This window comes from Nyctibius grandis, chromosome 1 (assembly GCF_013368605.1).
Source record: "Nyctibius grandis isolate bNycGra1 chromosome 1, bNycGra1.pri, whole genome shotgun sequence".
Lineage (NCBI taxonomy): Eukaryota > Metazoa > Chordata > Aves > Nyctibiiformes > Nyctibiidae > Nyctibius > Nyctibius grandis.
The window spans coordinates 24,386,610-24,400,024 of NC_090658.1; the positions used below are offsets into that span (position 1 = coordinate 24,386,610).

General features: G+C 41.2%; 1 protein-coding gene across 1 annotated transcript in view; it reads left to right on the plus strand.

Moving 5' to 3' along the window:
- The window catches only part of PTPN14 (protein tyrosine phosphatase non-receptor type 14), a 123,695-nt gene that overhangs the window by 96,816 nt on the left and 13,464 nt on the right, over positions 1 to 13,415 (plus strand). The window contains exons 13-17 of the mRNA XM_068415186.1: positions 1,201 to 2,690; positions 5,438 to 5,581; positions 6,599 to 6,817; positions 10,819 to 10,947; positions 11,870 to 12,104. Of these exons, the coding sequence (XP_068271287.1) occupies positions 1,201 to 2,690; positions 5,438 to 5,581; positions 6,599 to 6,817; positions 10,819 to 10,947; positions 11,870 to 12,104 (2,217 nt within the window). The remainder of the gene's footprint in view (positions 1 to 1,200; positions 2,691 to 5,437; positions 5,582 to 6,598; positions 6,818 to 10,818; positions 10,948 to 11,869; positions 12,105 to 13,415) is intronic.

The window sequence follows — 13,415 nt, forward strand, 5'->3', positions numbered from 1 at the left end:
TTATGGAGTTAAGGAGGGTTAACTATTTTTACCCTCTCATTTGACGAATAAATTCTCTAAGAGGTTGTACCAGGTTACTTGATCAAGGCTGGGAATGGAGCCCAGCCCCTAAACACCTTTAGTCTCACACCCTTAACCACACTACCTTTTGGAATACACGTAGACAGATCTGTTAGGCTATGTTCTTTGCAGTTCATGAGAGGTACAGTTGAAGTGCTCTCACTGGCAGAGGAGCTCTTAGTCATACCTGGCAGCGTTTTAGAGTTGTGGTGGTCTGACTAATTTTAGGGTAGAATTCGATAAGTTTTGAAAGGAGCCATTCAGTATCGTTCCTTGCATACAGCAGAAGATTTGACTTAGTGGTTACTACTGTTTTACTGTGAAGATGAGGCTCTGAAGGGAGATATCCTCAATTTTAGAAGAAATATAGAGTTCCCTTAGTTTTACCACGGACTTGTCTATATTGGTGAAGAACTAGCTGATTTCAGAGTTTTGGGTGCTGCTACTCTTTTCTTGTGAGATTTTCAACATGGACAGTCTTTGCAGGAAAGTTGTGATCTAGGACATCATCTTTACCGTCTTGATTTCCTTTCAGATGTCCTTGCTGAAGTATTTAATAATCTTTAGCACATCTGTAGTAGAGTGGGGTTTTTTTGTTGTGTTTTTTTTTTTTTTTTTTCTGAATCTTGACCACCCTGCTGTGTTATACTTCAGATCCTCAAAACTGTTGGTTGGTCTGAAGTAAGATTTCCAAGTCCACAGTCCTCTGCTACTTCGAATCACAGACAGCTGTGCATCAACAGAAAAGACAAGACATTTTTTAGGATTACCGTAGGCTAGTAGCACTGGATTTTTAAGGTGGCAGCAGCAGTGAATCCTTCCAGGATGCTGAGGGAAGAGATGCCCCTTTATTCTTCCTTGCCACCCCAGGCAAAAACACTTCCTCTCTTTCCCCTTTCATGTCTCCCACAAGGACCTGAACTACTATATTTTGCTAACTGTTGGGAGTGTTTGTATGAGTAGCTTTGTTTTAGTGCTATTTCAGTGACTCAAGGATGCTCCCAAGCCCAAATGTTCCCTGCAGTTGTACACTCAGCTGTCTCTGTATTCGTTGGTGCAGACTGCATCTGAAGTTTTGTTAACATTGAATGAGTCCTTGTATGTTAAAATTGTCAACGTCTTTATCTCTGCTCTACACAGATAGCATTTTCCATGGAAATGAAGAAACTTTCTACTGTAGGTCTCAGACCAGTTTGGATAGGTGTCCAATGGACTTCAGCTACTTGAATGGTAACGGACCCAATGGGAGTGTATGCAGTGCCCACAGCATGAACTCCCTCAATCGCTCACAGAACTTCATCCAGGCATCTCCAATGTCCTCAAATCTGAGCATCCCTGGAAGCGACATCATGAGAGCAGATTATATCCCTAGCCACAGACATAGTGCAATCATAGTACCATCTTACCGGCCAACTCCAGATTATGAAACTGTCATGAGGCAAATGAAGAGAGGGGTGATCCAGATGGATAGCCAAAGTCAGTCTTTGAGGAATCTCAATATTGGAAACACACATGCTTATAACCAGCCGGAAGACCTAGTTTACAGTCAGCCTGAGATTCGAGAGAGACATCCTTACACGATTACATACGGGCCCCAGGGTAGTGGCTATAACAAGCCTGTTGCCCCGTCTGACCAAATGAACCCTACTAATGCTGCACAAAATAAGACAGCAGCTAGTGCCATATCACACACTGTCAGCACACCAGAACTGGCTAACATGCAGCTGCAGAGCAGCCAGAGTTACAACACCACTCACATGTTAAAGAACTATCTCTTCAGACCCCCACCTCCGTACCCGCGCCCACGTCCTGCCACTAGCACGCCGGACCTGGCAAGCCACCGGCACAAGTATGTCAGTGGGAGCAGTCCTGACTTGGTCACTCGCAAAGTCCAGCTCTCAGTAAAGACCTTTCAAGAGGACAGCTCACCGGTCGTCCGTCAGTCGCTGCAGGAGGTCAGCGAGCCCCTCATGGCAGTGAAGCATCATGCAGCTGTGAACAAGCGTCACAGTTTAGAGGTCATCAGCAATATGGTACGTGGTATAGAAGCCATGGCATTAAAAACTTTAAATGCCCCTCTGCCACGCAGAAACACTTTGCGGGAGCAGGTGCAGCCAGAAGAGTCAGTTCAGATGGGGCATGAGGTTCAGCAGGTTCCTCATTATCATCACAAAAAGACATTCTCTGATGCCACGATGCTGATACATAGCAGCGAAAGCGAAGAGGAAGAAGAAACCCCAGAATCTGTGTCACGGATAACAGCCCTCCATGAGAACATGGAGTACAGTGCTCAGCTGCAAGCAGCCTTGGCTAGAATACCAAATAAACCTCCTCCGGAGTATCCTGGGCCTCGTAAAAGTGTCAGCAATGGAGCCCTGAGGCAGGACCATGTTAGCATTTCTGTGGCTGTAGCCAGGGCCAAGGCCATGAGGCCAGGGCCTTCCAAAGCCATTAGTGTGTCTCGAACTGATCAAATGGCAATAAACGGGTCTTCTCTCGGGCCCTCTATCTCAGAGCCTGACCTCACAAGTGTGAAGGAGCGGGTCAAGAAAGAACCTGTCAAGGAAAGGCCTGTGTCTGAAATGTTTTCTATCGAGGACAGCATTATAGAAAGAGAAATCATGATGAGGGTAAGTGCCTTCCTCTGTTGCAGTGGCTTCTTGGAATTAGTAATCATACAGGTCAGTTTCCATACCAGAAAACTGTTGGATCACTAACTGTGGGGAACGCATGGGTGGGAAGATGTTGATTTGCTTAAAGTTCGGAAATGTGATATCAAGGGCCACATACAATTTGGTTTTGTGGGTCTGTATGGCCACCAAAGGGGCTGATCCCTTTGCACTGATATTGGGCTTGTCTACTTCCTCTGCTGTGGTTATTCGGCTGCTGGCCAGACCCACGTCTGATCCAGCTGATGATGCCACCACTCTGGCAGCAGTGCCAGCCCAAGGTAGGTGGCAGAGCACGCAGCCAGGTGATGAGGAGGCTGGTCGCAAAGCCCCCCTCAATGCCTGCTCCCCTTCTGTCTGCGCGGCTTTCTAGCCCCACGGATTTGAGGGCAGGAGGAGTCTGAAATGTGTTTGGTGAGATGGGCGGGAGATTGTGTTTTGGCGCTGGCATTTTATTCCTTCTTTGCAGGGATGGCAAGTTAAGTATCACATAATATATAACATAATGGAGATGACTGAGTTTTTCAAATGATCTCTTTGATTGCCTTTCCTGCCACTTTATGTAACATAGTTATCTGAATAAAACACTGGTAGCTGTAGAATATGGATTGCTGGTATTGCCAATAACTAAATGAGTGGCCACATATAATTACAGAAACAGCAGATGTAGAGTTTGGGTGGTTGAGGATCTGGATTGTTTGTTTGGGTTTTTTTTAAATGTACTCAAGTATGAGAAATGGGGTCCTTTTAAACTTGCAATGAGTTTAGAATAAAAAATATTTAACAGCTTCAGTGCCACTGCAAGCGATGGCAGAAATGTGAGGGGTGCTTACCATTCAGTGACACATGTGCTTGATGTAACGCTCTGGGAAGTGCAACTGCAGTTACAGAAAGCAAAGTGTGTGCTGTGGTTCTTTTTTTTAAAATTGAGGTCTGAAACAAAAACAATTCCTGAAACAAATTAATGAAGCATCTAAATGGTCCAGAGCAGAAAAGAGTTTGTAGTGTACTAAATCAGTAACCAGTTAGATTTAAACAGTACTGTATATTAAAAAAAAAATTTCTAAGTATACATATAGTGCTTCTTGTTCATTGGTGATCCTTACATTGATGTAATGGTTAGGAATCGAACTTGGGCCACTAAATTGTATCATGGAGACTGAATTTACTCCTTGCAGAATCTTAAACTTTAAACGTAAAATAGATACTTGACTATAGAACACAATTTTTCATGAATTAATGCTGTAGACATTGGTATAACAACAAGCATAGATATACTCTTTGACTTTCTGAGGAAAGGAAGCATACTGAGAAGCAGGAACCCAAAGGATTTTAGGATGGAAATGAAGGTAAGAAGAGAGCTTAGAGATGTTGTTTGAGTACTCTTCCTCTGAATAATCATTCAGATCAGCCTTTGGTCAAAAGGTGCTGCTGTTGCTGTTGTTGTTTAGAAAGTAAAGGAGTGGTCTTAGCATTAAGCTTTTAAGGTGGTTTCAGCCTAGATCAGCAGTCCTAACACATGCGAACGTTCCTTTTCTCATAGGAATCACGTGTTATATTAATGGTAATTTGTTGACCTTGATCTTTTAAATACAGACTTTTCTATTTCGCCTTGCAAGTAGTAATAATAATAAAATCCCCAAACAAAGAAAAAATACTTGCATTTTCCTGCTTTCTGGAAGTAAGAAAAGAAAGCAGAGTGGTTTGGGATTTTTGTTGTGCTTTTTTGTTTGTTTTTTACTTAGTGCTCTGGGAGAACCCAGTGGTGAGGGAAAAGCTCACAGGCTTTTGAAAAATCAAGCCGTTTACATATGTCTGCGGGCATTCAGGTTTGGTAGTGTGTTTCCAGGAGCAGAGCTTGGCCTATGGGGTGACCACAGCTTCCATATGCATGCTGAGAACCAGGCTTCCCTTGTGCTCATCTCTCCTTCCAAATACAGCAGAAAGAACTGTTAAGGAAATGGGATAAAATATCCATAGTTTGGCTCCTTCTAGAGATGGTCTGTCTTCCTGCTTGATGTTTCAGCTCCCAGTGGCAAAAGGAGGGGCAGCAGGATGAATTTAAAATTCATACTTGGGTTCTCTGTGTCGCAGCGTAGTATGATGCATGAATACGATAAGTGATATCCCTCCCTGGCTGCTGTTAACGTTCAGTTTCTGGGATTTGTGAGCTCAGTGTTTAGTGTGAAATATGTCATGGGTGCTACTTGAATCACCGTGATAGCTGAGTGCATCGGAAGACTTCTCATTTTAAGTATTACCATCACAGAAGAGAAACAACTGTCCTGTGTTTTACTGTTTGTTGTAATAGATTGAAATTATTGCTTTTTAAAAGATGCCCCAGGTATCTTGGCTACGGTGGCACTGCTTTAACGTAACAGGGTGATGCTTTGTGTGTCCTACATTCAGAATAATGTTTGCAGAAAAATACTCAAGATTGTGTTTGGATGTCTTTTGATGGCATATAAACTGTATTATACGCTGGGATTGCTTCTTTGAAATTAAAATTCTGTGCTCATGTAGGAGCAGGCCTTTGAGGAATAACAGGAAGAATAGAGGTTGTATTTGAATTTACGATGCTAATGGTGATCATCTGCGTTCCTTGGCCAGAGAGTTGCAGATTTTGGAGATTAAAAAAACATTCCAGCATTTTACTGGCATTATAAATAATCACACAGAGATGAAAACGTGCCTTTTCTTGCCAAAAGAATCTAGAAAAGCAGAAGATGGCAGGCCTGGAGGCCCAGAAGAGGCCCTTGATGTTGGCAGCACTGAACGGACTCTCAGTTGCTAGGGTTCCAGTGCCGGAGGACAGCCAGGATGAAGTTGCCAAGGTGCCAATGGATGAGAGGGTAAGATGGAGGCTCATGAAATGTTGCTCATTCCCTTTGTTCCCAGCAGCATGAACTTTCTAAAATATTAAAATTTGATTTAAAATGTGAAAAAAACTCTTAAAAGTTTTCAGAGCCATTAAAGGAAAAGGTCTGTGGTTAGCACTGCTATCTCTTTGGATGCTGACAAACTGTTAAATTTGTCTTGAACATTTACCGAAGTCAGTGAAAATTGAGGCTGTTCACCATTTCATGTGACCATACAATGTCATAAAAGATCAAGCTGTAAATCTAATATTTTTCAAGTTGTTCACTTGATCAGGCAGTCTTTCTACAGTGATCATCCATAGATACCATCTTTGATGCTCTGATACAGCTAAGAAGTTCAGTTAATGTCTCTAATGGGATTAAATAAAAAAAAAGTCGTTTGCCTCCTGATGTTTGTGCATGTGGGTGTGTGCACGTACATGGAATTTCAGAAATTAAAAACAGTTGCTGCCATTAAGATTTGAGAGACATATTTGCAAGGAATCTTTCTGGCTTTCTGGCTAGAAATTTGCAGCAGGCGACAGAACTTAACCTCCACCTGTACGTATGTGGGGTTTTTTTCAAACACAGAAATTGCATGCGTGCAAATTAGGGAGTATTTTGAAAATGTGGACCACAGCACACTTCTCGCAGTGTGATCTTCTTCCTAAAAAGATAAATTTTAAATATTTTTACAAGTATCTGTTGTGGTGAAATCACATATAAATTCATACTGCTCCAGGATTGTATTTAGCATGATTTTGCTTTTTGTGGTATCAGTATTTAAAAATGTGGAGCTGGAATGTAAAAATGTAAAATTTGCTTGTGGTTTCATTCAGTAGAAGTAAGAATGTGTTGTGTTTCCTCAGATAACTGCAACTGAAAAAAAGAAGCAAGCGAGAGAATGCTATGGCTATATATTGAAATTCAAAGAACTGATGGACGGGTCTAGTGGTAAACCTTCTTCCAGGAAGAATTAATGGATTGGTGTTCCTTTCTGTTAAATCTTAGTGCAAAATCTTGAAGAGGAAATTGGAAGAGGGGATGGTGTTTACAGAATACGAGCAGATCCCAAAGAAAAAGGCAGATGGGATCTTCACCACTGCTGCCTTGCCTGAAAACACTGAGCGCAATCGCATCAGGGAGGTTGTTCCTTATGAGGAGAACCGGGTAGAGCTGGTGCCAACCAAAGAAAATAATACAGGCTACATCAATGCTTCACACATAAAGGTAAAAGCTTTCTTGAACTTTGCTTTGTAAATGAAGGTATGTTGAAGCTTTTTTTTTTTTTTTTGCATTTCTGGATGCACAGCAGCATTTTCTGTAACACTGGGAATTCTGAAAAGGTAGTTTAGTCAGAATGCATCATTGTACCTTTGTGTCAGCATGGGCATCTCTAAAGTCCCCTGTCAACTAACATGCATGAGTTGATCTATTTGCTAGAGACTGGGAAGTCGTTTTAGAGAGGCGTCCTTACTTTTTTATGTCCACCTCTGCCAGCTGGTTGTGGAATAATGTCTCTATTGGTTAATGTAGAAAGAGATGCCATGTTTCTTAAACCTCATGAAAATGTGTTAGATCAGCCCCAATACCTCCAATGTAATATGGTTGTCATGACCATGTACCTGAAAGAAAGAGCAGCTAAGTGCAGGGCAAAGAGATGTCCTCCTAGAGAGGAATATAAACTGGTGTAAGTTTTCAAGAGAGACAGACAGCTGCAGGCAGACTTTCTCTACTTGGTCAGTGTGTGTTCTGATTTGTTAGTCCCAATAGCCTTGTGGTTCACTGGGGGACTACAGCAACCCATGCAGAATGAGTCCCTGCAACTGACTGGTGCAGCCTGAAAGAAATACTGCACGAGGTTTGACTGGAATATTTTTCCACTTACTAGCATATAAGATACAATTTTCAAAAATCAAGGATGTAGCTCCATGTATGCAGTTCCATGTCCGAAGAAAAAGTATGTAGTTACGAGTAATGCACGTTCACATAGATACTGCAATTATATCGATAACATATTTCTTCCTTTTATCATGAAAGTTGAGTGATTTAAAAAAAAAAATTTTAAGTATGCGTTGATAGAGAGAATGCCTTACTAATGAGATCCCTGTGTCTCTGATTGGATACTGCATTGGACTTTTGTGTCTCAAAATAAGTTTTTATCAAGATACTTCAGATTTCTTCTTGTTAATTCAATGTAGAAATAATTTAAGATATGATCTGACTCTGTTACTTACAAACATGGCCAGTTTTAACAGTGAACTATCCTGCAGTGGCCCCAGATGCTTGTTTTTCTTTAAGCTTCCAGTACTATTTGCAAAGTCCTTTGTTGGCATTTGCTCTATCCTGAGAGAAGCAACAGAACTCCTCTCCCTCAGATGACAGATTCTCTTGTTAGAAAGGGCTGTCTGCTTTTTCTCATTGTCAAAATCCAAATTAAAAAGAGATAATTCAAAAATAATAAATAACACATCCTGTTAAATTAATATTTTCCTGTAGTAAAAGCGTTTTAAAAGTTTAAAGAGGCTTGCTGGCCTCCTTGCTTGTGATTTACAGTGTTAAACCCTGTCGATTCAAAACAATTTCTGAACCAGGGTCCTGGCAGGTTATCACTTCTCTACATAGCCTGGTAGGTAGCAGATACTGAGTTTTTGCATAATCAGACATTGCTGTGATGATGGATTTCTGAGCCCAAAATTTTTCATCTACTTTGTTAGGAGGCCAAAAAAAGAGATTCCTGACATAAATTATGCCCACGAAGCAATACTAGCCAGAAAATCATTTTCCCTGGCCAATTTTGAGTCCACATTTTACCTTGTGTGTCAGTGTTGGACATGCACGCATCTCACATTCATAGAACACCCAGGAACACGCATGAATGTTTTGGTGCATGACAGTGGTCCTTGCCAGTATTTTCCTCTCACGCTCATGGTGGTGCGTACGGAAGCCAAGCAGATGTGCTTTTGCTTAGAAGGTGAAATCGCATCTGCGAAATTTACCTCAGTAGCACGGGGTGTGTGTGTGTTTGCAGCTCTATATTCAATTTTTAATATCCTGCAGTCAGGGCATTAGAATGCGGTAAACATTCCAGGCATCCCTTTCCCTCCAGACTATTTATGGTCCTTTCATATCATGTGCCAGGAGGCTGGATATTTGGACCAGAAGTCAGTAGACAAAGAAAACTCCTGTATCACCCTGATAAGATCCATGCCTGGAGGATTCCAGCTCAGTCTGCAAGCCCCACAGTTTTACAGTATTTCTTTGCTTATTTGCCATTGCCCTTTACTGTTAAGATACTAAGATCTTCATCTATACCAGAGAGACAAATTGTAATTAAATTTATGGATGAAGCAAAGAAGTTCTTAAGACCACTTCATCTGACTGTTTGGGTCGGGTCAGTATTAGCTTAAAAAGCTCAGTAATACTATACCAGCGCTCACAACTGCAGCCAAGCATGCAAGCGTGAGACCAGTCCAAGTGCAAGATGCTGGTTTGTGCTGTACAGTTGATATTCGTTCCCACCTTGTACAAGAACTTGAGGAGTCTGCCTGCATTGGTCTTGCGGATTTTAACCATCATTCAGAGAGGAGAATCCTGCATAGTATGAAATAAGAAAATGAGCTGGTGTACACGGTTGAAAGCCATTTTCAGTGCAGTGAAAAATGTATTATCATATAAACGCTATACTAGTTACAGGTGTAAAAACCCCAAGTAACTCAGCTTAATGAACAGCTGTTTGAATAACAAATAAATTTATTCTATTTCTGAAAATGCATTCAAAGACTTGTACCTCAAACATAGTATATGCTTAAACCTGTCAGAGTTATAGATTGCTTTTTGTAGCGCTGTCCGCCAGCACCTTGATATTTATGGATGTGTCAGTATTTCTGTTGTAAATCTTTTTCTCTGGGATTTATAACTCTGTTGTGAGAAGTGGCTCTGGGCTAACATGTGGCATTAAGAGGTCTTAGCCTGAGAAGGAAAAATATTTTAACTTTCCAATATAATTAGTTTATCTGAGTTTGCTTTTTGCTTGTAAGCACATTTTTACTAGAAGTGGTTTGGCTTTTTACCTAAAATGTTGAAAAAAATTTTTTTGTATAAACCTTTCCTGATGTTTAGCAAATAATCTGTCATAAAATAATAAATTTTTACACACAAGTGACATTTTTTAACTGTATAAGTATGAAGATCTGCCTCAGTCAGGTAAACGATGCAGTGTTTTATACTTGTTAACCCCAAGGGACTGCTGGGTCTATTCGGGACACTACATAACTTATAGTGTGTAAATCTGTGTGTTTAGTGCTTTAAAAATAACTTCGTTACATGTTGTCATGCAAATACACAAATATTTCTATAAGATGTGTTTTTTAGTCCAGTTATATATTGGAAAATAGACTTACATGACTACAGCTTTAGATCATTTTAAATTTCACATAGCATTTGAAAGCCATTTAATGTGCTGGATTTACTTTATAGTAGTTTGCAGCTTCTGAACTGAAGAACCCAAGATGAGTGAGGAAGTGTAACTTGAAATGAAGCCTGTCTTGATCTCATCACTAGCTGGCAACAGGCCTATCTGAGCTCTGCGTTATGTACAATATGGGGGCATAACTGCATCCTTTGGGGACAGCTCAGCTGCATTTTCAACAGTGATCAGTGTAGTAAGAGTTTGTTTAAGACATTATTTTTATGCTGAGTGGAAAATAATTGAGGGAGGTCCTAAACAGCTTTCCTCGTGCAAAATGTCATTTGCGTTCAGGCTTTCTACACCACTGTGAGTTAATTTGCAGCAATGCGACACCTTTTTAATGCATATAGACATTTCCTCTGGTGCTCACTTTTTCTTTCATCATGGGTCTGTCACCAAGCCCAGGGAGGTCAGTCAGGTGCTTATTTGTACTTAAGCCATAACAGAAACAGGGCCTCAAAAAAAAAATTTTTTTTCATCTGTATGATCCAGGTGGAATGGCAAGAAAAATAGATGACATTTTGCTCAAAGCTTTATGTTTATGGCATCAAGAAAGGACTTGGAAGCACCAAAGATTGTGGTTTGTCAGATTTGCCCTTATCGAAAGGATAATTCTTGTTCAAAATTTTGAACAAAAGCGGAAGAACAAAGAAGTAAAGGTTTCATTATGGTCTCTTTTGTTTAAAGGGCAGTTCTGGCACAGATGCTACTGAGAATTTGGGTGCTGACTGTATGTATTTATTTATTTATTTACTCCCAGGTTACTGTAGGTGGAGAGGAGTGGCACTACATTGCTACCCAAGGGCCTCTGCCACACACATGCCATGACTTCTGGCAGATGGTGTGGGAACAGGGGGTGAATGTTATAGCCATGGTCACAGCTGAAGAGGTATGTAAAATCACAGGACACAGTTCTTTCTGATGTGAGCAAATCTCCTGTTATCACCACTTCCCACTCCAGTAACCTGTTTTTTCTATCAACAACCCTTTTTTCCTCTTACTCTGTTTGAACATGTGCTTGTACTGCTATACTACTATACTTTGTAACTTTCTGATACTCAGTTGGGCAAGTACTAAAGCGAAACAAGCAGAATCCCCCCTTCCCCCTGCTTCACTTCAGTTTGGCCAAACCAAACAAAGATGTTTCCATTGGAATGTGAGAGCGCTGAACTGCTCCTGGTTAAAATGACACAGACTTCCACCCCATCCAAGGCCAGTTCTGCATACCGTCACTCTTATCAACTGAAAAGAGACCAGAAGCTGTTTTTCCATAGAAGTGTCCATGTAAAAAAAAAAAAAATCTTTTTATTCTTATGCCAAGCAAAACAGTTATTTCTATTGTAATCCAAGAACTATGTGCTATGTTGTAAAAACTGGCACACGTTGCTAACTCACACTGCATTCTGCTTTATGCCTGGTTGCTTTTAGCAAACACAGGGAGTGCCATAGCACATCAAGTCACTGTCCAGTTCCCAAGGCTGATCAACAACAGATCCTTAGAAGCTGCTGAAGAGAATCTCCTTCCATTTAAAGGAGAGGCTTCCCTGGGAGGAGAATATTTACCGAGGTGTTGTAGGCAGTAGCTGGCTTTTGCCATGAGACAAGAGTTAGTTGTTCAAACATTTTTACATATTATATGGCTGAGAGTTTTTATGGATATTTTATTTACTTTGTGGGATTCTCCTTGCTCTTCCAGTTATTTGAAATACGAATACTTGGCTTATCTGCAGCTTTATGCCCTCTGTTTGTAGAGAATTATAATTGCAGGAACTAATCGCTATTGTTTGTTTGTTTGTTTTTTGGTTATTAAGGAGGGAGGAAGAAGTAAGAGTCATCGTTACTGGCCTAAACTGGGCTCTAAGCACAGCTCAGCTACTTACGGGAAGTTCAAGGTGACAACTAAGTTCCGTACAGACTCCGGCTGCTATGCAACTACCGGTCTGAAGGTCAAGCATCTCCTCTCTGGACATGAGAAGACAGTGTGGCATTTACAGTATACTGACTGGCCAGACCATGGGTGTCCAGAAGAAGTCCAAGGCTTTTTATGTAAGATTTCTTTAACTTGTGTGATAAAAGACATCACGGAAAAGGTTGCTTACACTGGATTCAGTTCACTGCACCTAGTTAGAGCTGGGATTGATATTAAATGGTTATTGCTGTGGCATACAAAGGCCTCAACTAGGTTGTACTTTGCTGTGATTTGGAGAAAAAAGTGGGATTCAAGAGGTAGGAGCTAAGGTGATTGAGGATTTTGGTCCTGAAAGACCTGACATAACAGGAGGAAAAATCAGAGGCATCAGCAGTGCTAAAGATACTGAAAATTTTAAATAATAGGATGCCTCTGCTGGCTGATCTGTCAGTATAAGTTATTGCCACTTCCCAGCTACCTAATGAGTGTAGGAGATACTAGGCTGTAGCCAAATGTGATTAGAGAGGTCTGGGTGAGAGAGGTTCAGATGTTAGTGAAATATGGCACAACTCCTCCAGTTTCATAGGAGGCCCTTCTTGCTGACAGCCAGCATTTAGTAGTCCAGAGCCACTGGACTTGTTGCAGAAGAGCAGAGGGCTCCATCACATATACAGTAACTGCCACTCTTGTAACCACATGTACCCAGGCAAGGCCCTCCCCATTAAATATGGTCCTGGTTCATGCATTTCTGAGAATACAGCCATTATATTCATCTGTAATGATTTAATAGCACTTGCTACTTCTTACCAAGTAATAAACACTACCATATTAAGTAACAGGAATTCAACCATTATTTAACTAAAGCCACATCTATGGCACTACAGTAGAGTGTGAGGCAGAGATCTTTGAGTTACCACTGAAGGAGTCTGTACATGGTGTACTGATGCATTGGAGATGCCTGCCCTCTTAGTTCCTGAAAGCTTTGCAGCTGTAGCAGCGTAGCTCTATTGCAGCTAAGTCCTCTCTCAGCAAAGCCTGTTAGTTCCACTTCAGTCTGGACACAGCTGCAGTCCTTTAGTGATCCACTCTCCTTTGTGTGGTATAAGCTTGATGTAAATAACATGTTCTTCTTTTCCCGGTTCTGTCATCAGGGCAGAAAATAAAAATGACATTTCAGCTTTGGCAAAGGAGTGCTGTGGGATCTGTCTTTAAGGCAAAGTTATCGCCCGATTCCTAGTTTGTTTGGTATTTTGTTTCTCCTACCAACCAATGTAGCTGTGGTTGGGCATGGCAGTAATTGGAACCTGATTGTCCCCATTTCCTCTCTCCCATTGTTTACCACCATGTACAGTCCCATTTCACTGTGTGCATTAAAACGCAGCTTTTCTGATGTTGGTAGGCCTCCAGCCACAGCCTGCCTGTGTCAAAAGGACTGCTCAGGCTGCAGT